The sequence below is a fragment of the Oryzias latipes genome, chromosome 6 (assembly GCF_002234675.1).
Source record: "Oryzias latipes chromosome 6, ASM223467v1".
NCBI lineage: Eukaryota > Metazoa > Chordata > Actinopteri > Beloniformes > Adrianichthyidae > Oryzias > Oryzias latipes.
Window position 1 is genome coordinate 16,274,562 of NC_019864.2, and position 21,346 is coordinate 16,295,907.

At 37.4% G+C, this 21,346-nt stretch overlaps 2 protein-coding genes across 2 annotated transcripts; both read right to left on the reverse strand.

The window, feature by feature from the left end:
- Window positions 1–7,399: 7,399 nt before the first annotated feature.
- LOC101170839 (mortality factor 4-like protein 1) lies at window positions 7,400–10,841 on the reverse strand. Its single transcript, XM_023955779.1, has 12 exons — window positions 10,709–10,841; window positions 10,211–10,257; window positions 10,049–10,116; window positions 9,870–9,956; window positions 9,682–9,759; window positions 9,564–9,589; window positions 9,349–9,440; window positions 8,779–8,880; window positions 8,600–8,688; window positions 8,331–8,503; window positions 7,896–7,980; window positions 7,400–7,814 (listed from the first exon to the last, which is right to left on the reverse strand). Exons 1-12 carry the CDS (start codon window positions 10,746–10,748, stop codon window positions 7,730–7,732), a joined length of 972 nt encoding a protein of 323 aa, XP_023811547.1. The 5' UTR covers window positions 10,749–10,841; the 3' UTR covers window positions 7,400–7,729.
- Window positions 10,842–11,336: 495 nt separating this feature from the next.
- On the reverse strand, window positions 11,337–21,113 carry LOC101160651 (E3 SUMO-protein ligase PIAS1). Its single transcript, XM_004069608.4, has 14 exons — window positions 21,033–21,113; window positions 19,209–19,641; window positions 18,942–19,026; window positions 18,323–18,370; window positions 17,590–17,680; window positions 17,370–17,504; window positions 17,180–17,285; window positions 16,640–16,713; window positions 16,191–16,351; window positions 15,588–15,721; window positions 15,334–15,508; window positions 15,112–15,248; window positions 14,949–14,986; window positions 11,337–13,317 (listed from the first exon to the last, which is right to left on the reverse strand). The coding sequence occupies exons 1-14, from the start codon at window positions 21,054–21,056 to the stop codon at window positions 12,979–12,981; spliced, it is 1,980 nt and encodes a 659-aa protein (XP_004069656.1). The 5' UTR covers window positions 21,057–21,113; the 3' UTR covers window positions 11,337–12,978.
- Between the last annotated feature and the right edge of the window lie 233 nt (window positions 21,114–21,346).

The following is a 21,346-nucleotide window of genomic DNA, read 5'->3' on the forward strand; positions in this document are numbered from 1 at the left end:
ATTCAAAACGCAACCATCAACAGCAGATGGTGCATAAATCATTAACAGATTCTCCGCCACTTCTGTATGATATTCACCACAAAAAATTCTAGGCTAATTCTGATCAACTGTGCAGCGCTTGCTGATGATAGACTATTTGTGAAGATCCAGGACACCTAACATTTCCCTATGAATGTGTAATAATACACCCCATTCTGCCTCTACAGTCATCAAACCAAGATAGATGCACAGAAAGCTAACACTCTGTGTATTAACTTGATGACTTGAAAATAATGTTTGTTATTCTGCACCTAACAAATAATTATAACTTTAAAATAGCACTAGAAGCACAAAGGAAATCTGTCATTTGTTAAATTTAGACTCAGCAACTCCAGCAAAGGTGTGTGTCAAATTTGTGCCGTATGATAGTGTCAGACTTTCTCCTCTCCTCCTCATTACATCTCTCATCTTCACACGTTCCTTTCCAGTCTAAATTGGTCTCTACTCTCCAACAGCAGACTGGCAGGAGGTCAGCATCAGGTCAATCCTTAGCAGCCCCAGAAGGCAGCAGCTGTCAACAAGCCACATGGATAGTTTGAGCTCTGAGGGCAGAGCTGTGGCATGTCGAGGTCAGAAGGAATCACTCAGCCCGGAACGGACTGGCAGCACAATCGGAGGAGATGTAACTGTCATGGTTGGAGCCTCCTAATGAGATATTACTGTTACAATCCTGCAAACCTGAAGCAAGCCACTGCCTTCCTGCTTGGAAAAACAAGATTCCACTCAATAGTCTGCCCATGAAGCAGCTTTCTTTTTTTTTAATTGTTGCTATTGAAGCTCAATTGAAGCTCAGAGCCTGTAAAAACTCTGTCATGAGATGCAATGTTTCTCAAAAACCTCTGTTGACATTAATTTTCCTGCTGTTGCTGGAGTAATTTCATTTATGAGTCCAATCGTGATCAATTAGTGAAGCACCAGGTCAGATGTCATAAACATTAACTACCAAAGTTAGAAATCCATGAGTCTTTAAAAAATATATGCAAGTCAATTCAAAAGTTGATTTGAAACTAGATTTTCTCCAACAACTTCAACCATTTGCATCTATGATTCTTCAGAAAGCGATGATGAGTATTTTTTCATTTTTATTTTCTTAAACTGTTCTCCTTCTGTTTGACCACGTCAAACTATTCATCCAGATGAAAATGCTACAATGGTTGAAAATACATATTTTGTGAGTTTCTTCAGGAAACCTAAGATGGTTCACGATTGTTTGTATTATTATCTGTATTCTGTTGTTTACTGCAGAGAATTCACAGGATTTTAAAATAGTAAAATATTAACTTGTGACATTCTGGCAATACCAGAAAATCTACATATCAATAATAAATTACAGAGGTTTATGTGCAGTTTAATCAGGTAATCCTCTTAGTTGAAATGTTGCATTACTTTATAACAGAGATGAACTGTTTCACTTTAATATACGAGAATACAAAGAAAAACTTTTTTTATCAAAATAGGACTTTTCTGTTGCAGACTGGCAACCTGTCCCGGGTTGAGATTAGTAGCTAGGACAGCCAGTGACTCCGTAACCCCAAGAGGGATGTATTGGGTTAGGAAAATGAATGGATGGATGTTTTTCTTTAAGTGCTTTAAAATTTGTATTGAAAACTGCAAAAAATACACAATTTTTAGCACCTGGACATCTGGAAATTAGCACTAAACATTACATTAATATTGCAAACTGTAGCTGTGAAACATGCATGTTCTTAATGGAAAAGAATAAAACGTTTTAAAAGCTACCTATTTTTTCTGGAATCAAACAGTTTTTACATGAAGTACAAAGAGTAAACTAAGAATTTGTGTTAAGTAGGTTGTATAATTTCTAGATTTCTGATTGGGGAAAAAAAGAAAAATGACATGAATGACACATGCTGCTATCATCCCTGATGTTCTTTAATGATAAACCTCTGATCACTTCAGTTGAAAGAGACACCTCCACCTATTCCATGGACCTCTATGCAAACCCTATATATGGCACTTAGCTACACTATTATTAAAATACTTTTGTTGCATATATTTCCCATTCCTTTGTTTTAACTTTTGTGCAGTTTAAAATGGCAAATCATCTGACAAATGATTCAGTTTTGACCTAATTCTAAGCCTAGTCTGCCCTCTGCAGGCGGCACAGGAAGATAGGAATTTAAGTGTTTTATTTACTTTAAAAAAGGGTTTTATTGTCCAAATAAATTTGCATTAGCAGACACAGTGCATATTATGATGTAGTTTGTATTAATATTGTATTTAATATTTCAAACATTCTTGCATTTTGGTTTACAGCAATGAGGGTTCTCTTTTTTAAAGAGAAGCAACCATTTAGTAAAAAGACCTCAGTCTTTATGTTCAAAGTAATGAAAGTTAAATGACACCAGCATCCTGTGTGAGTGGGCGTTTTTTTCAATCTTTTTTTTTTTTTTAATGGCTTATCAGAAAATCCAAATTAACATTGGGACAAATCTACAGTGAAGAGGAGCAATCGTACCCAGACACTCAGGCTTGGATCAAAGCAGCATGGAGACTCAGGGGAGTAGCAGATGAAAGAGGAGCACATTAAGCTGTTTACTGTGGCGACATGAAAAAGGTATTTTAGCTCAGTATTCCGCCTAATGAAGGAGGAAGACAGAGGGTTATCTTTTTAGATATTCAGAGCTGCCAGTTCACAGCGATTTAGATATCCCTGCTCGACATCAAAAGAAGCCTCCGTTTTCTGCAAAGGTGATGTGTGAAATGGTGAAGTCCCTGTAGATTAAATTAGCATTTAACTATGGCTCATTTGATCCTAGCTGCTAAACAGTGTTAGATGAGTTTTTGCACTTTTGCAGCTCTTTTACTTTCATGTTGTTGACAGAGGGCTGCTTTTGTCTCACAAAATTTGGTCAGAATTTCTTTGGTTTCACTGTGAAACATGAAACTATCACAAATAAAACTATGACCATCTGTGTCATCCAGGACAGCACTCCTCTTGCCTCTATTCCATTGTGCATCTTATTCATTTGTGGTATGTTTTAGTGTCTACTTTAAATTGAGGGTGTAAGTAAAGAAAATAAAGCCCACACACGTTCTGAAGTCTCCACAGCTTCATACGGCCCCGCAGAGCTGAGATCATGAGCATAAAACCACTGCCACGCCACATTGAAAACAGATGGATCACATCGTCCTTTTCTGCTATTTAGCCAATTCACTGTTATTGGAAAGAACCTTAGTAAGAATCACCAAATCTGGCGGCCTGTCAGGAAAACAAATGGACACAGATGTAGTTTTCCACTTTACAGGCTGTTTATGTCTCGCAAATTCCTTCTCCAGGAGAGCGGAAGAGGTGCTTTCATGTTTTAGAGGCTCAGAGTGACCGCAACCTTTTGTGGAAAAGGCACTTTTCCAATACTAATGACATACAGTCACACAAGGCTTTGGCAGCTGTGTGCTACCGAGGCTGCATGCCCATTGTGTAATTAGTCTACCACTAAGTTTTCGTCTGGGGAAACATTCACAACCACATTAAACACTTGACAGTCTTTCGCCTCAAAGAGCTTAAGCAGATGGATCCTTTCTGCAGGAGTAATACACAGAAATAAATGCTATCAACCACAAATGATACCAATACCACTGTCTTACAATAGAGCAAACGTTGGTGTCTGCAAAATTATCTAATTATCTGGGATATTTATAGTCTTAGTGGTTAAAAAGTCATTTTTTGTTAACATTTATAACATTTTTATGCTTTTTTTTTGATTCTGACAACTTTATTTTTTGCTTATGTGGGAGGGAAATCATTTTGGAGAATAAATCAGAGAGATTAACAATTTTAGATGAGAAGCCCAAAAAATGACTACAATTTTAAGTCCACCTCAAATGGAACTAATCATTTTGGCATCGTCTCTGCCATCTAGTGGTCATTAGCTATAGCTGCATCTACAGTTGTTGACAATAAAAACAGGAGAAACTAACTTGGAATACTTGACATACAAAGAAGTAAAAATCTCTGTTTTGTGAACCTTTATATTAGGCTTAGGCTTTTGGATAAACTGTTAAATTATATGATATCGTAGTGGAAAGTGTAGATGCTTGTATAAATCAAACATTTTGAAAAGTATTGAAAAGCATCCTAAATTCTTAACAGCAGGAATTCTGATGGTCCTTTATTTACTGCTGACATGTGCAGGTTTCATAGCCCATTTTCACCTGGATTCATGGTGTGATTGACTAAAATTCATACCTTCAGGACCTGACCAGGACTAGCTCTTTCAGCTCAGACAATAAGCAAATGTTAATAGGTCTCAAAAGCTGCTTTTTTGCTTATTTAAGCGGAACAATGTCAGTCTCTTCAGAACAACTTCAATATACAATGCAAAAATAAAAAATGAGTTAATCTTAATAAGAAAATCGCTAGAAAGTAGTAACATGATCTGTCCATACAGAAAGTAATTTTACTTAACAAGAACTCTTATAATATCGATGTAAAAAGCAAATTGTCAGATAGAATTACTTTAAAGGGAATGTTTTACAGCCTAACAAGAAGTTTTGTCTTTTTTTTGCTAGTTCTAAGCAAGTTGTCTGCATTTTTTTAATTGTTATACTTAATTGTAATTCATTTTGATTACAGTGACAAAAACTAGTGTAACATGATTCATTTTAAAACAAAATGTAAGCAAAATTAGACTATCATCCTAGTACAAGTTGGCCCATTTAAATAAATCCTCATAAAATCTAAAACTAGCACTTTTTAAATTTCAATAAATTCCAGTCTAACTTTATTGAACTTTAAAATAACATCCTTTAAAATTAATCAGCAATCAATCATTGTGAAATTTGAAGGTTTTTTTTATCTCAAGACTTTGGAGCAAAAGGATCTAGACTCATTTTAATATTAATTTCCTTATTTCTAGATCACTTCATAACACAAAAAATCTTGACTGTGCTGATTTTGAGAAAAGCTTGGAAAAGTGTAGAGCAAAGAATTAAAATTTCAAATTTAGCTCATATAAACTAAATGATTACTAATTAGGTACCCCCTTACTTTTGAAAACGGCTATTATTTTATTTCTCTTCAGCCAGAGAGCGACTATGGAGGGGTAAAACAGCCACATGTGGCTCCAGAGCCTCAGGTTGCAAACCCCTGATCTAGAGAACGGTTTTCTGCTGATTAGTTCCGGATGTCGAACTGCCTTGACGTATGGTTTTGTTGTCCAGGCTACATAAATCTGTGCAAAGGTTTGGTACTGACCTTAGGTGGTCTACATCTAATCTGGCAGCCTAAATATCACCCATTCTGTATATATATTTTTTCCTTTTGTCACAACTCCACTGTCCAGCAAGGTTCCACGGGGCTTGATTTTGGGGCTGCCCCCCCCTCTATGCTTCCTTCTCTTAATTACTTTCTGAGAAAACAGTTTTTCTTCACTGCTGTGCTGATGACAGTCAGATTTATATCTACCCCCTTCTGGTTAAATTAAAAATAGTCCATGTGTAAAGCTTCCTTGCATTCTTTATATAACATCTCTAAAAATCCAACATTGCTGAGGCTTCTATTTCAGGATGATTTTATCTTTTTTTTGCTTTAACTCATCTGAATTTAATGAAGTTGTTTTTTTTTTAGATGTATTTGTTTGCAGCTGTGCACCACTTTGTTTCAGCAGCATCTGTGTTATAGTGCTTTAAGAAAGACCTCAATACTCTCATTTAAGACTGACTTCATCCCAAAAGGGAAAAGAACCACATTTCAAGTCTGGTTCCTCTCTTTGGCAGAGCAGAACGTTTGCAGGAAAACCTGCCGAAACCATCAGTCCCATTTAAGCTCACCTCATTAGCATTGGCTATATCATTCAGATGTCTTCCTCATCTATCACATAACGGCGGCCTTAAAAGGTTTCCTTGGTCACTTGGGTCACATGGAAGCCCCTGAAGACCGACTGAAGCCTCAAACGTGGCAGTAAAGGCAAGCGGATCGCTGAGTGTTCGCTCAGGTGTTTCCATGAACAGATCTGGCTGTCAGCATTTCTGATGGACTCTTATAAGCCATCAGAGAGCTATAGGGGACAGATTTCCAGTGAAATACATCTACCGTTTTCTTTTTTAAAGCTGGGGGAATTTGGATTTATAAGAGCTTAAAAAGTTCCAGATTGTTCTTGTAAAAAGAATTGCTGACATTAAACAGAAAAGGCCCCAAATCAGCCTGAAACAAAGAGTAATTTCCTCTTTTTCTTTTAAGACATTTGCAGCAAAGGTGGAAAAATAGTGGAAGGAGGATGACCACTCTGGTCTGCACTCACAATATATTTTTGACCCAAAAAGACAGAATTCAACTACACTCAACTTTTTCCCATTAAAAAGATATTCCTGATTCAAATAGAGCAGGAAAATATTGTTTTTATTAAATGAAAGTAAACTGAGTCTGTTTTTTTAAAACAAAAGATAAGCCATTGAATAGCTTGAAAAAAGCTGGTGATTTTAACAGGTTGAAGGCTATCAGTTTAATCCATATTTCCAGAACCTCTCACTGGGCTCATGGGGTTGCTGGAGCCTATCCCAGTCACTGATGGATGAAGGTTGAGTAAAGCCTGGACAGTTTGCCACTCCATCACAGGGCAAATGCAGAACCAGAAAACCACACACTCACATTTAAGCCTATAGGGACTATTTAGTCACCAATTGACCTATGAAGCATGTTTTGGGAATGTAGAATGAATCCGCAGTGTCCGGATGTATCCCACTTATGCACAGGAAGGACACGCACACTCCACACAGATAGGACCCAGCTGGGATTCAAACCAGTCTTCTTGCTTAGAGGCAAGCGCTAACCACTCCACCACCATGCAGCCTGCTCAACCATACTTAAGGCTAAATTGGCTTTAAATTAGTTTAAAAACAGACTAAAGACTTAACCCTTGCTGGATAAATAAAACACTGAAATTATTTTAAAAGTATTTCAAAATAGATCAGATCAAAATTCTCTGAGAGATATACAAGTGTGAAAAAAGGCCACAAATGGAATATGGAAAACCACAGTTCATATTTCAGGCAAGTCCAAAGAAATGTTTAAGAAGTTTTAAATGATCTGTTAAATATTTACTGCAGCACAAAAATGTTTTATTGAAAAAGTAAATTAGTCTGCGAGCAAATATTAAGACGTAGCTCTATTAACTTTAATTCTCGTGTTTTACAAGCATCCAATTTAGCAGTTTATTTTTTTTAATCAAAAAAGGGGTTTTAACTTATTAAAATGGCAACCATAATATAATTTTTTGCAACTTAAGAAATTGATAGAACGCTTGAGAAACCAAAGATTTTCTCCAAAACTTTAAAAAAAAGAAACTCCTACAGACAAAACATTAAACTCACACGTCCAAAATGAATGCAGAACACAAAACAACAAAAAAGAAAAACCTTTTTATTACAAAATAATGACGCTTTCAAGAGCAACATGATGAAAGGACTCTTGGAGAAGATAACATTGAACAGAAATGTTTGTCAGGAAAAACTGAAATGTGCTGCATTCAAAAAGAAAACTAGAAATAAAAAGAGGGGGGAAAATGAGTTCTAGGACTCATTTTAACATCTTGCTCGGATTCTTCCCGATAACCAAAAAGGTCCAATCTGTCCCAAATTCTGTTTTTGGTGAACCGCAGTGTTTGAAAATGAGATTTCCAAAGTTCAACGGATGAAGGCTGGGGATCCGAGAAAAAAAAACAAAAAAACTCTACACGGCCTTTCTGTGATACTCAGGAGGGGCAACTTCATAATCGCTGGCATTAAAGAGTGAAGCAGAGTTCTTCACCAGATACCTGAAAGACAATTTCACACCATCATTTCAACCGTCATTTGCACTAGAAGACTAGAAAGAAAAAAAAAGAAGAAAAGCTCACTTCAGAAAGTCCTGTAGATAACTGAGCAGCAGAGAAAGGCTCTTCTCATCCAGTGGAGTGTAGGCTAGCATGGCTCCAATTCTCACTTTGAATATAGAAACAGAAAAAAAGAAACTAATAAACAATCAGAAATCTGATCCTTAAAAGGTCTTTCACGGATTTCACTTCTTTAATGTCAAACTAATATCAGAACATGAGGCATGAGACCACACTGTCAGTGAGGCTATGGTTGACAAAAACTGGACTAAAGTTTGGAAAACCGTGCTCATGATATGAAAGTGAGAACTTCATTTTTTCTGTAGCATCCTGTAAAGTTTTAACTGTTTAAATACCCAAAGAAGTTACTGGTATCATTGTGTTAGGCAACAGCCAACTGTGCTGCGTTACAAAGGAAACCTGGAATTTATGAATAAAAAAACACAAGTGATAGCATACCAAAGAGTCTGAGCAGGTGAGAAGCGCCGTAGATCTGAGACATGGGAGTGTCAGGGTGATTGGCCAGGATGTCTGCATACTGAGGTCTTTCAAATTTGTAGAGAAGCTGCGTTCCCAGCATAACATTGAAATATTCCCGGATACCCGCCACCACTTCATTTACAGCAAATTCCCTGAGCGTTCGGAAAGAGAAACGTGCGTCTACACAAAATCACAACACCAGTCTCCTTTTTATTTTGTAGCTGGTATAAAAGAAAAGGATCTTTTACTTGCTGTCGGAGTTTCCTCTTGATTTCTTGTAGTTTGCATAATCTTCCAGAACGCCATCAACATTCTTTTTGGCTGGTAGATGGACAAGCTGGAGACAAGAGTTCATATGGTTAAGGGCTTCAAGCATGGACACGCTTTTATTAAAGGGAAGGTAAAAACATAAAAAAAGAACATTTACTTGTTTTTGTCGCGTGATGAGGTCCCAGTCATCAACAAGCCAGGGTTTCAGCTCCTCTGGGATTTTTACTTTCACCTCCACTCGATTAATAAAAGTTTCCTCCTAAAAAAAAAAAAAAAATACTTGAGCGATTATTTTAGAGCAAAATTGTCTTTACAAATGAGGAATTTCATGAATACAACAGTGGAAGGTAGCAGGAACCAGGTTTCTAGTAGAATTCAACTACCGGTACATGAAAATGAGTAAATACTACAACAGATATATCCCAAAAGTGGAAAATGTCAACAGCGATTATAGCACCCAATTGACTAATTGGGTGGATTTTCTATTTAAATAAGGCTTGTTTGTGCAGCTAAAACACAGTTCTTATGAATCACCATTTCAGCTCCTTTAATATACATAATGTGATCCAGTGGTGTGCATAACTAAATTAACATGAACAAAAAAATTACAAAAACATGTTTACCCTGGAAGCTTTAAAATAGGATAAAACATTATTTTATTGCTGTGTAATGTAAAATACAGAATATTGATATCCCATGCTTTCCCACGATTACAACAAAAACCTACGCTCTCCACAGTGGGGTCAACACGCGCCCTCTTCTTTCGTGGAGGATGCGTTGGATCTCCTCCTGAACTCGTCCCCTCTCCTGCTCCAGGAGCTGCACAAAAACAAATGTGCTATTGAGGATAATATTTAACTCTTAATGCAAGCAGATCATATCAAAATACAAACCTTGGCTTTAAAAAAAAAAAAAAAAAAAAAAAAAGGATGATGCACTTACTTTTCTGTTTGTTCTTTTTGGTTTTTCTGTGGAATTTAAAAAAGAAAAATATATAGATAATTTCAAAAACGTTGAGTGACATCAAAGTGCACCACCAACACAAAGAACATTCACTCACACATCATTTTTCTGCGATGCAGCAGGTATTTTCTTATTCGGCACAGCACCCCTCATTCTTCCTTCTACATAATGGTCTCTAAATTTCCAAAAAAAAAACAATACTTGGTTAGGAAGTCAATTATGTCAAATCAGTGGATATTGAAGTTTTCACAGTGCAGGGTGAAAGTTCAGCATCAGGTAACTTACTGATTAGCCCTCTGAAGCTCTTTTTGTTTTTGAAGATTACTGTCCACATACTTCAGCACTCGGCTTTCAGGAACCCATTCGTCCCAGCTAGAAGAGCAGGATTTCAGTCACTGGAAGAAACTTCACTAAGCAGCAGGTAGTAAAAAACAAACAAACAAACAAAAAAACCTAAAACTTACTTTTTGTTCCAGCCACTGTAATGAATGAAGTATTTGATTTGTTTGTCCTTGATGTTTGTTTTAACACACTGCAAAAACAGGCACACTTCAATGTGATCAAAGTGAATCAAACACGTTGGAGGGTCGCATCGTCAAAGAGACAGGCTAACTCCGACAGCCTACCTTAGCTTCGTAGAGCAATGGCCCATGAAAACACAGCACTCTTTCACCTGAAGTAGGAGGGAAAACAAAAAGGAAGTTAGCTTTAGCTGCTTCGCTAACGTCTAGTGATTTAACGCGGTACTACTTGTAACGATTAAAAATATTTATGATGTAAATTAAGCAAATAAAGCGTTTAGTGATGAATCTAGACGCAGTTAAAGAGACATGCGCGGTAAGGTCAATTAGAAAACGACGGGCATAGCGGGAAATTAAAATATCAATACATTAAATTGACAACTTTTGTTCAAACTAATAATTTAGCGACAAATAACATCAATTATTCATTGATAACCACAAGATTTAACTGGATTAAAACATTAAACGCTTACAACAATAAATGCTAATCTAGCTAGCTCCGCGCCGACAGTGTTCTTTCCATAGCTGTGTTTATCCCTCCGTTAGCTTCAGAAACAAACACAGCCAGTTATCCGGACACTCGGACAATAGTTAAGAGGCTACCTTCTTGAAATTTAGGTTTCGGGTCCTGTTTTGGCGCCATTCACAGATTAAACTATAAAAATTTTGAAAAAATCGCCAGCTCCCATTACAGTTAGCAAAGGCGCATCTCACTACTAACGTCATGGTCTGCGCGATGACGCTTAAATTGTGCGACAAAAAAAGACAAGAAAGAAGACATCCCTGGAGTGCACAGCTCTTCGCAGGAAGACGGGCTGTTTGTGTATACTTGAAGTCAGTGGAAGAAGTAATTCGCCTTAAAAAAAGTTTTTTTTTAACTGCTATCAATAAATTACATAAAATACAACTCTTGAATTTGTGTTGTGGACATCCATTCAAACCACCATCAAAAAGGTATACAATTTATTCTGCTACAGCATTACACTACCACACCACGTGTTCCGGTTGATACATTTTGAGAAATTGCTATTTTCTGTTCATATTTGCTTTTGTTCTGGTTACTTTTCTATGGTATTTAAATCAAAATAATGTAGTAAAGATTAATTTGCAAGAGTTAAAAAGATTACTAAGACACCCCCCCTCTTAAATAAAACCTAAAAAACAATAGACACAAGGCTCTAAATAGCCAAGTAAGGCCCTTTCTCGGATCACAAACAGGAAATCATTTTTCTATACTGAGAACTTTTATTTCAGCAAATCTGCATGAAACTGCTGTCTTGTGTAACAGAGGGAAATACTAAGAAAAGCCTTTAAAAATGAATATATTTTGATGAGTGTCAAAACAATAAATTAACACAATAGACCATGTAGCTGTTTTAAAATGATCAAAACCTTCTATTGAGTTACTGACATCATTCAACAGACAGAAACTGAAAATGTTACAATGCATGTCGAGCAACAGTGACATCTTTAAATAGCATTAATAATATAATTACAAAAGAAATATCACAATGACAGCAATGCATATTCACAAATCAAACAAATGCTGAAAATATATATGATAATAAATAATCCTAATAGTAAGCACAAGTTTGAGAAAAAAAAGGAGGCATCCATTTATAAATTCAATCATTTTAAACCTCTTGGCCAAAATGCATCACGTGATTCACTCCAAGGCTAAGCAATGACAGGTTTGTTAAAGGCTTTGCAGATACAAACAGAACATGCTATGCATCCCGTGGCCTCACTACAGAACAGCATAGAACTCAAACCGGTGAGATTTCAGGTAGATGTGGATGGAAACACTTCACTGCTCCACAGACTTGATGTCAAAAAAAAAAGAACATAATAAAATAAAAGGCAAGTGCTACAACAAAAAAGATGAAATGCAATGATTCATCTGTATTAAGAGAACAGTCATACCATTTTATTTTAAAAGAAAAACTAACTTCAAGAGGCGCAGAAACTAGCCTTTTCTTAAAAGTGGAACAGAAACGTGGTAAATGGTCATTTAATTGTTCTTGTACACAAGAAGATTAATAGAGAAAGTAAACTGCTAGATTTAAAATGAAAATGCTAAATTTTTGCAGCTCTTTGAGATATAGATATACGTCTACTATATATAAAAGGTCCAATTGTGGGACCCTTGCCCTTCATTCACACACCGACTTTTCCAATTCAAAAATCTATTTTACGTAAAGCCCGAATAACTTAAAACATTACTCACATGGGATTTGAGGAAACGAAGCGAGGAAATAGAATTCTGTTATAACCACACAAAGATATCACATTTGATTGAATATTTCTAGTGGCAACGTTGGAAGAGGCATAAGGAATGCTTCTTTTAAAAATAGCAGACATCCGACATAACTTATATCATAAATAAATCCTTAAAAAACAAACAACCACAGCATGAATGTCTCCAAAATAAATCTACAGTGATGACAAAAAAAATAATAACAGATTTGAAGCAGAAAGGGTTAACACTTCATTCTGCGTTGCTGTGGCTTGCCTGTTTGCTTTATAATCCAAATATGTTTCATAAGATGTTTCAACTTCTGTGCATGTATGCTGAAATAATGCCATTGACATGAAATATTGAAACAAAATTGTAAAAACCAGGTACAAAAGCTACAATATAATCAAGGGACCACATGAAGAGGTGTGGAAAAACCCTTCAGTATTCACAGAAAAATATCAACTGAAGTAACTCACCGGACAGGAGGTGTCCTAAGTTTATATACATAAGATAAGTAAAAATGAAAATAGATTTCCTCTCTGTACATAGCACGGTATTCTTTCTTCTCCTTTTTTATTTTATTTACAAAGAACTCCTGTTTGAGGTCTCCCTTGAGTGTCAGTTCTGTGTCGGTCTAGTCAAGAGAGATAACGTCAGATATGGAGCCATAAATGGCGGCGGCGGCTGCTGCCGCTTCAACTGAAGACCTCGACAATCCTGAAATGCTGTGGGCGTCTCTGTCTCTGTCTTTGTCGCGCTCTCGCAGACTGCTCGAAGAAACCAGGCTGCTGGTGCTCCCGCTGTTGCTCCCTCCGTTGGTGGCGGCTAACGTGCTGCTCCCAGGAGTTCCCGGCTGCTCCCGCAATAACTGCGAGGAGTTGTAAGGCAGGAAACGGTTCAGGAGCAGTTCGTGGTCTTCTGGGGCGGAAGCTGAGGCCGCGGCTGCTGCAGCCATCACTGCCATGTTATAATGCTGGAAGGAGAGAGGAGACTGAATTACTTAAGTGAACAGTAACCACACTCACATTCTAAATCCATGGATAAAAAAATATTCTGCACAGTAAGCTTTTCATGTATTGAAGCAACAAGAATATTTCAATTTGCATTATTGTGAGTAGTTACCTAACATACACACTGTCAGCTGCTGAAGACATAACCCAAAGCAGTCATTCTTTTTAACAACTTTCACCCTGTCAGAATAGATATTTTAAGAAGAAAAATTCCCCCCAAAATGTATTTGATCCTGCTCTAAAAAAACAAACATTGTTTGCATCAATGCATACAAAAGATCTATAGGTTAAAATATATGTAAAGTCCTTCTGGGAGTGAAGCCAAAATGATTTTCCCCCCTGCTGTTTAAGTCCACAGCACTTTGAATCAGTTTACATTAGGCCTGCACAATATACCGCAAATTTATCGTTATCGCAATATCCAGCTCTGCAATATGCATATCGCAAAAGACGGCGAATATCGCAATAAATCGCAAACCCAAAATGTGTTAAAACAATCTTCTAGCAGCTTGAAGCATTTAACACATCAAATAAATCCCTTTATGCTTTGACCAATCAGATGGACGCCTTCCCATTGTTGACCAATCAGATGGAGGCCTATTATGTTAACCCTGGTCCTGAAGAGCCTCAACCCTGCCTGTTTTCCAGCTCTCCTTAACCAGCTTGCTGTTGATTGGCTGACTCAAGTGATTTCACATCCTGATTGACTGAACACACCTGATTTTGGTTATCATTATCGAGCAGTCTAGGGAGAATTGGAAAACAGACAGGGTTGAGGCTCTTGAGGACCAGGGTTAGCCACCCTGACGTTTGTCCCCCATGTCGATGAGGGTCATTTGGAGTATAATTTTTAAACTGTTGCAATCAAATGGGAATGATGTTTTTGTTTATTTTTCTATTTGTTTATTTACCGCAAATTTATCGTTATCGCAATATTGATCACTAATATCGCATATCGCAAGTTTTCCTCATATCGTGCAGCCCTAGTTTACATAATCCGAACACTGCAAAGACTATCAGCAAACTCTACCATCTAATAAAGCCGTTAGAAAACCATCAGAGTGGCTTTCTAATCTAATACTCGCCATTTTTGGTATAAGAAGTTGTTTATGTGTTGAAATATAAACATTTTTAAAAGATGGCCTATCAACATGTGGTTCTGGAATTGACTTACCGGCTATTTAAAATAGATATATTTTGAATGCAATAATCAATACAACTAATAATAATAATAATAATAATAATGGATTTTCCAGACACTCAAAGCGCTTACATTGTGTCCATTATTCATTCACTCCTCATTCATACTTGGTGATGGTGAGCTACTGTTGTAGCCACAGCTGCCCTGGGGCAGACTGACAGAGGCGTGGCTGCCATTTTCTGTTCATTCATGCACATTCACACACCAGTGGAGGCCACACTGGAGGCAAGGAGGGTGAAGTGTCTTGCCCAATGACACAACGACATTTGGCTGGTGGGAGCGGGGATCGAACCGCGAACCCTTCGATCATTGGACGACCTGCTCAACCGCCTGAGCCAATGTCAGCATGTTGCTCTTCATATGAGACTTTTCATGTAAAGCATGTTGAAGTACCTGATTGTCTCCTTGGAGGAAGGAGAAGAAGTTTAAGTCTGTGAAAAAAAAAAAAAAAGGACAAACAATTAATTTAAGACAGAACAAATTGATGAAACTCACAGTCTAAAATCTGATAGAATGAGATTAAATATACGATATTTGGATTCTTCTTATGTCCTACCTGGCAAATCACTGGTGTGATAATAGTGGCGGTAATCCTGGATAAGAGGCGGCGGTGGAGGAATGTAGCTGGTCTCCATAGGGGGCATACTAGGAGCTCTAGCCACAGGGGAAGCTTGGTTGTGCAGATTTAAAACTCTTAAATGAAGACATAAAAAGACAACAAAAGTTAGAAGAGAGCAAAGAGACACAAAACGGCTTTTTTTGTTCTTTTCGAGCTCACCCCTTGTTGGGCGGTGGAGAGACAGGCGACAGAGACGGACAGACTCTTTTGGGTGGTGGCTCGTCGTCTTGTTCTTCCTCAGAGGAGCTATCCAGTGTCAAATCAATCACATCCACTTTCTTATTATCATGAGATGATCCTCGTTTCTGCTCATTCGCTTCTGTTCTCGACACATCTGCAACAAAGGAGAACATTTCTGTTTGGCTCCAGAGCGACAGTTAGAACACGAAGGCAGAAGTGAGCTGGCTACGTACCACTGTCTACACCGTTGTAGGAAGCAGACACCTCCTGCACCTCCTTCTTTGACCTCATGGGGGCCCAGCTTCCATCTTCCTTGAACTGGATTTCATCACAGTCAGAACAGCTACTTAAAATTTCCATGAACAACCTGTAAAACAATGAGAATGAGCTATTTCAATACTTTTATTAAACATGCACTTCATTTGCCTTGAGCTGTTGAGTCAAAAACAACCACTTTAACAGCTTTGAGAGATTTAAGTACATTCAGAAGCCAGAACATTGAACTGTCACAAAACTAATTACACAAAAGGTTTAGCTATAAAATGTAGAATTGCAGAGTTCTGGTTAAAACAAACAATCTGCATCTTAAACTAAATTCCTCTAAAAACAACAGTATGGGCTATATTTTCCAAAAGAACTGCAATGGCTCCCATTAAAACAGCTTAAAAAAAAGGAAGTTGTGTGCACAAAAGCTTCCAAGATCTCTCAAATAGGATCGAACGTGGAAGACGCAAATATCCCATAATCTTCTGGACCCAACACTTGTTCTGTGTCCACACCAATACTCTTTTTAATGACTTTCGCAGGTCAAAAAAGTACCAAACTATTGTGCTTACCCATCAATAATGAGGTGTTCATATGGTGCCTTCTTGTCACAGACGGGGCACACCCAGGTCGGCTTCTTCTCATTCATTTGGATGTATAAAGTAGCATCAAAGCACTGAAGGTGAGAGCATGTCGCTGACCGACAGGGAATAGTCAGCCTCATTTTTCCCAGCTTTAACACAGAGCATAGAAGCAACATCAGTTTTCAGAACAAAGCAAATCATCACATTTGATTAAAAGGAGTTGAAGGGTAAAGCAGCCTCTGACACAGTAGAAATCAATTTTAAAATAAAAAACATTCAGACAAAGTAGTTTGTGTTGACTGTCCCATTCTTTGAAGAATTGTTTATATTCATCATGATTCATAACTAGCCTTTTGTATCAAATTCTTCTTTACCCACAACAACAAGCAATAAGACTTTTAGCAATTATTTGAACAAAGTAAGTAAAGAATTTTTACAGGACACAGCAGAGAAACTCGTAGACTGGTGGTAGCAATCTCACTCTCTGGATCAGCTGTCAGTTTCTCCTTGACTGTGAGATATAAGTAGAAAAACAAAAGTTAAACACAAGTCTGCTGCCACAGCACGCCACCACTTCTGAAACAGGAATTCTAAGCAAATGTGGCGACTAAACCTGCTTTTACAGTTCCTAAATTGGCTTAAATGTTTTTCATCTCTTTATAAAACGCATTCTTCAGGAAAACACAACTGCAGGAGGGTTAGGGTTAGGGTTCGGGGTTAACCCATAAAAATAAACACGAAGATTTGTTACAAACTGAACTGGAACAACAACGGCCTCCTTTTATAGAGAAGCAACAAAAGAATTTTGCCAGGAATGTTTAAGGAAGTAAAAACATTCCTAACCCCCCTTGTTTTTCTGGGTGGGGGTGGGGAATGTACACAAAAGCATACAGAAACTTATAAGAGAAAACAAAGGGAGCAACTTCTTTCTTTTTTCACACAACAGAAGAGAAAGGGCAAATAAAGCAGGGACTTACTCAGAGCTCTCGAGTGGTCAGGGTTCCTGATTCCTTTGGCCCGTAGTCTTTGCAGCAAAACGGCAGACGACTGCTGTCTTACCAAATACACAGCCATGGAAAAACTCTGACCACACAACAAAAACAATAGTTACACATCATGCCGTCCCATTTTATACCAGGATTTACAATATTGTGTCAAGGTTCCTACCCTCCCAATTTCAGAAGTCCAAGACACCACTATTGTGTTTGGGACAGTAGTGGACAGCCGAACTAAAGACGTTATATTGATTGGACGACTGGGTCTTTTTGGTTCAACTCCGTTTTTGGTGGGAGGAAGATATCCCTGCAGGCAACATGTAATGGAAATTTCATTAGTTTCTTTGGAAGAAATGCACTAATCCATTTAAACGTCACGTGCCGGTCCTCACCGGAAGGTTACAAGGTTTGCCGTTCACTTTAACACACAGATTAGGAGGGAAATGGTCTTCCTGTGGACAACTTGTTTCAGATAAACAAAATCTGAAAGACAAAAAAAATGACATACATTTATATTTTTGTAAGTTTGCTCCTTTTAAGCAACATCTTTTACAATAGCTCTAGTTTAATAGCTTAGTTTTTTCATTATTTCAGTTTTTTTAAAGACAGCTGTTCATCTCTTGAACGCAAAAGAAGTTTAAGACCTTTCAGCTGTATTATTTTGTATTTTCAAGAATTGGTTTCTTTAAAAAAAAATGGTCTAAATTTACATTACAGTTGTCTGTAAGTGCCCCTACGTGGAGCTTTTGTGACATTTTGAATGTATTTACTAATATGGTAGAAACGTGTCCACACACCTGCAGTGTCTGGTCTGGAAACTAAAAATAACCCTGCATGTACCCTTCCACATTTGACATGAATGGCAAATCACCTTCAATATTAACAATCATGCAGCTAAGAAGTGTTTACTAGTAAAAACTTAAACTAAAATTGTATTTACAGAAAAACAAACATAAAGCGAAATATTTAAATACATGTATTTGCTCAAACTTAAAACAATCGAATTGCGGCATTCAAGGGATGTTGCTAGTTCAGGATGTTTAATAAGAAGAGGCTTTAAACAGACATACCACAAATACATTTGTTCATTTAGAGTGACACTGAAATGAACTGTTTGAGACATACCTTAACTGTACTTGAACAGCAAAGTCACATTTGGTCCCGGATATGTCCCTAAAGAATTTTAAAACAAATGATGAGCTTAGTCAAAATTAGACAACTAGATTTTGATATAACTTAATATAATTCAATGCATGTTTGAACCTAGAACAGTGGTCAATAGTAGTTATTTAAAGACCCAGTCTGATGAAAATTGTGTATAACATGTTTTAGCGGCATTCGTATGATAATGGCGGCCATTCATGCAGAAAAGTAAGCTGAAATTTGAATTTTCTAAGCATTACTTTATACAAATTGTTGATAATCAGTAGCCAGAAAAAAAGCAGTTTGAAAAAAAGTCTATTGTGACGTAAAAAATATGACGGGGCCGAAAGCTCCCTGCTCCAAGTTCTCAGCAACAGGGAGGGGAAGAGGGGGGGACCTGCTCTGTGCCAACTGGAGCAGCCACAACTCAAGAGGTGAATTTCTGATGAACTACTGCCGCTATGCAGCGACCACGACCTTGAAAACAACTTTTTTTTTGCTACATATGGCATAATCTTAAATAAAATACCACTGGGAATGCTTTTACAATAGACCAAAAGATGATCAGAGAGGATATTTAAAGGAGAAGTCTTGTACTTACATTGAGCTGCTGATCTGTTGAACCTGCTGAGGAGTTAATGCAAAGGCATAACATGCTTCCTGGAACCGCTGAGTGTTGTCTGAAACTATGAAAAGAATCCACAGTCAAGTCAGAGGAAACTAAAAAACATATATATTTAGTTATATAAGTTACGTTGCACTTGATGACCTCATTTAGATATCTACAGCCAAAACTCTTCACTGGTATGTATGAGATGGAGAAGTGTTTTCACTATAAACAAAACTGACAAGGTAGCCATGCACCCACCTAAGCTGGTTGGCTTAATGAGCTCATCCAGCACATCGTAAAAGGGCAATCTCTGGAGCTTGACATCAGGGTGCACAGGGTGCAGGGCGGAGGAGAGGTGAGGCAGACTCATCTCATGCTTAGGTCCAAGTAGGGAAACGGGCAACAGCGGTGAAGGTGATCCGTGACTGTCAAATCCTAATGGGGCCAAACCAGCGGGCAAACTGGATGCAGAGTGAACACCGGGAAGAGCTAGGTCCACAGGCGAAACCATTTTTGTTGGAAAACGCCGTCTGTAGAGCTCTTTGATCTTCATCTGCACAGCAGGACTGCAGCCAGCCTTGAGTAGGTGAAGAGCTTTGGTCAAAAGTTCGTGTTTGCGCCCATGCTTATTCCGCCCAGCATAGCCCAACAACACCTGGAGCTCAGAAACTCGAAGGCTCATTACCATTTGCTGGTAAAAGAAAGAAAATAGTAAGCTACATCGTTAAAACAAGAAAAAAAACAGTTTTATGTATTGAATTGTTGAAATTATTTGAATTCCTTGATTTTCAGACTTTTAAACATCTTATTGAGCATAATTTTCAAAGAAAAATCTGTCTGAAGTGAAAATGACTTTATTTGGATGGTATTTAAAAAAACAAATTTATTGTGGCCTTTTTAGCTTTCAAACAAATTTCCCATGCATTGTTTTGTTTGGTATTGTCTCTGGTTATGCCAAAAGTGATTTGTGTTAGCAATAAAACAGCTTAAAGAAAATAAATTAAAGTCTTCCTTCACAAGTCGTTGATTAATTGAAACTCTTATACGTGTTAAGAAATTAGATAAGGTAAAAAACGACTAAACACCAAATTTTTGGGGAAACAAAAAATACAATTTGTTATAGCATGATGATCATGATCGATCAACAACGAAAACAAATTTTTACTGCATTTTCATAAAGTTTAAAAAACCGACGCAAACAAATTGTGTGTTAAACGAAATAGACGGTACAATTAAACACTCTAAAAATGAAAATGACATAAGCTTTTACAATCAGATTCCAATCATAATCTTAAGTTAACAGTGGAGACTCCTTTAGCTCGTAAGTATGCTAACACATATACACGATGATGTTAAAGAATAGATCTAAGTAGATAGTTTAGTATACATTAAATAATTTCGATTGCGATATGGATTAAAAGAGAGAAGAGTTAATTTAATGTATGTGTTATATCCATGTTAAATTGTTAATAACATAAAGGGCGAGGTGGACAGCGCAGATTTAGTTAGCATAATAGCTACCACTGGCAAGTGTACGTGGATGAAACATAACTAGATATCTGTAAACACTCATATGATCATTTAATCGAGGATATACTTTTCTTTTCTTTTTACTTTACGTAGGGTCACAGTGGCTGTTAATATTTATATCTATATGACTTTTATCCATGTGTCAGAAATGAAGTTAACCTGCATTCCAGGGTATAGCCACAGCCCATTTCCCACAACACCAATCAGTAAAACGTTTACTAAAAAAACATTAAATCTTTTATATTAGTATCCTTTTGGATTAAAAACAACCGACAGTGCTAGGCGATAGTATTTGTTGTTGATAGAATGTGGCCTTCTGTGCAGGTGAACCGCAGAGAAAACCTAACGGAACCTCGGCAACAATAACAAAGCTAATGCTAACAAGCTAGCCAGTATGCTAACAGAGTATGTCCTGTTGTTCCGTTGTCTTATATCGAAATAACTAGCCCATTCGTGTCCCTGATATCAAACAAAAACAGCGACAATAGAAGAAATGATACTGATAGTCTGTGAGCCCTATGTTTGTTAAGCTACTGGGGAGACCCGCTTTACCTTCAGTTCCGCACTCTCCGCCATCTTGTTCCATTAGGTGCGCAGGCGCAAACACAGTCACCCAAGGGACTGAGCAGCATTGGAAGAAGGAGGGGGAAATCCTTCTTTCACTTGTTTGCACCAGCGCACAGATGGGGTCGCTGTTGCAACAGAAATAAAAAAAGGTAGCACTGAGGCTTAATGTTTTACTTTTACTCTGTTTCTTACACAAACCGATAAAGTCCACATTTCTTAATTTTTGCATTCCACTCAAATAAACAAATTTTTACATCCCACAATAAATGGCCCACATTTGTGGTTTTACTATCTGGTAT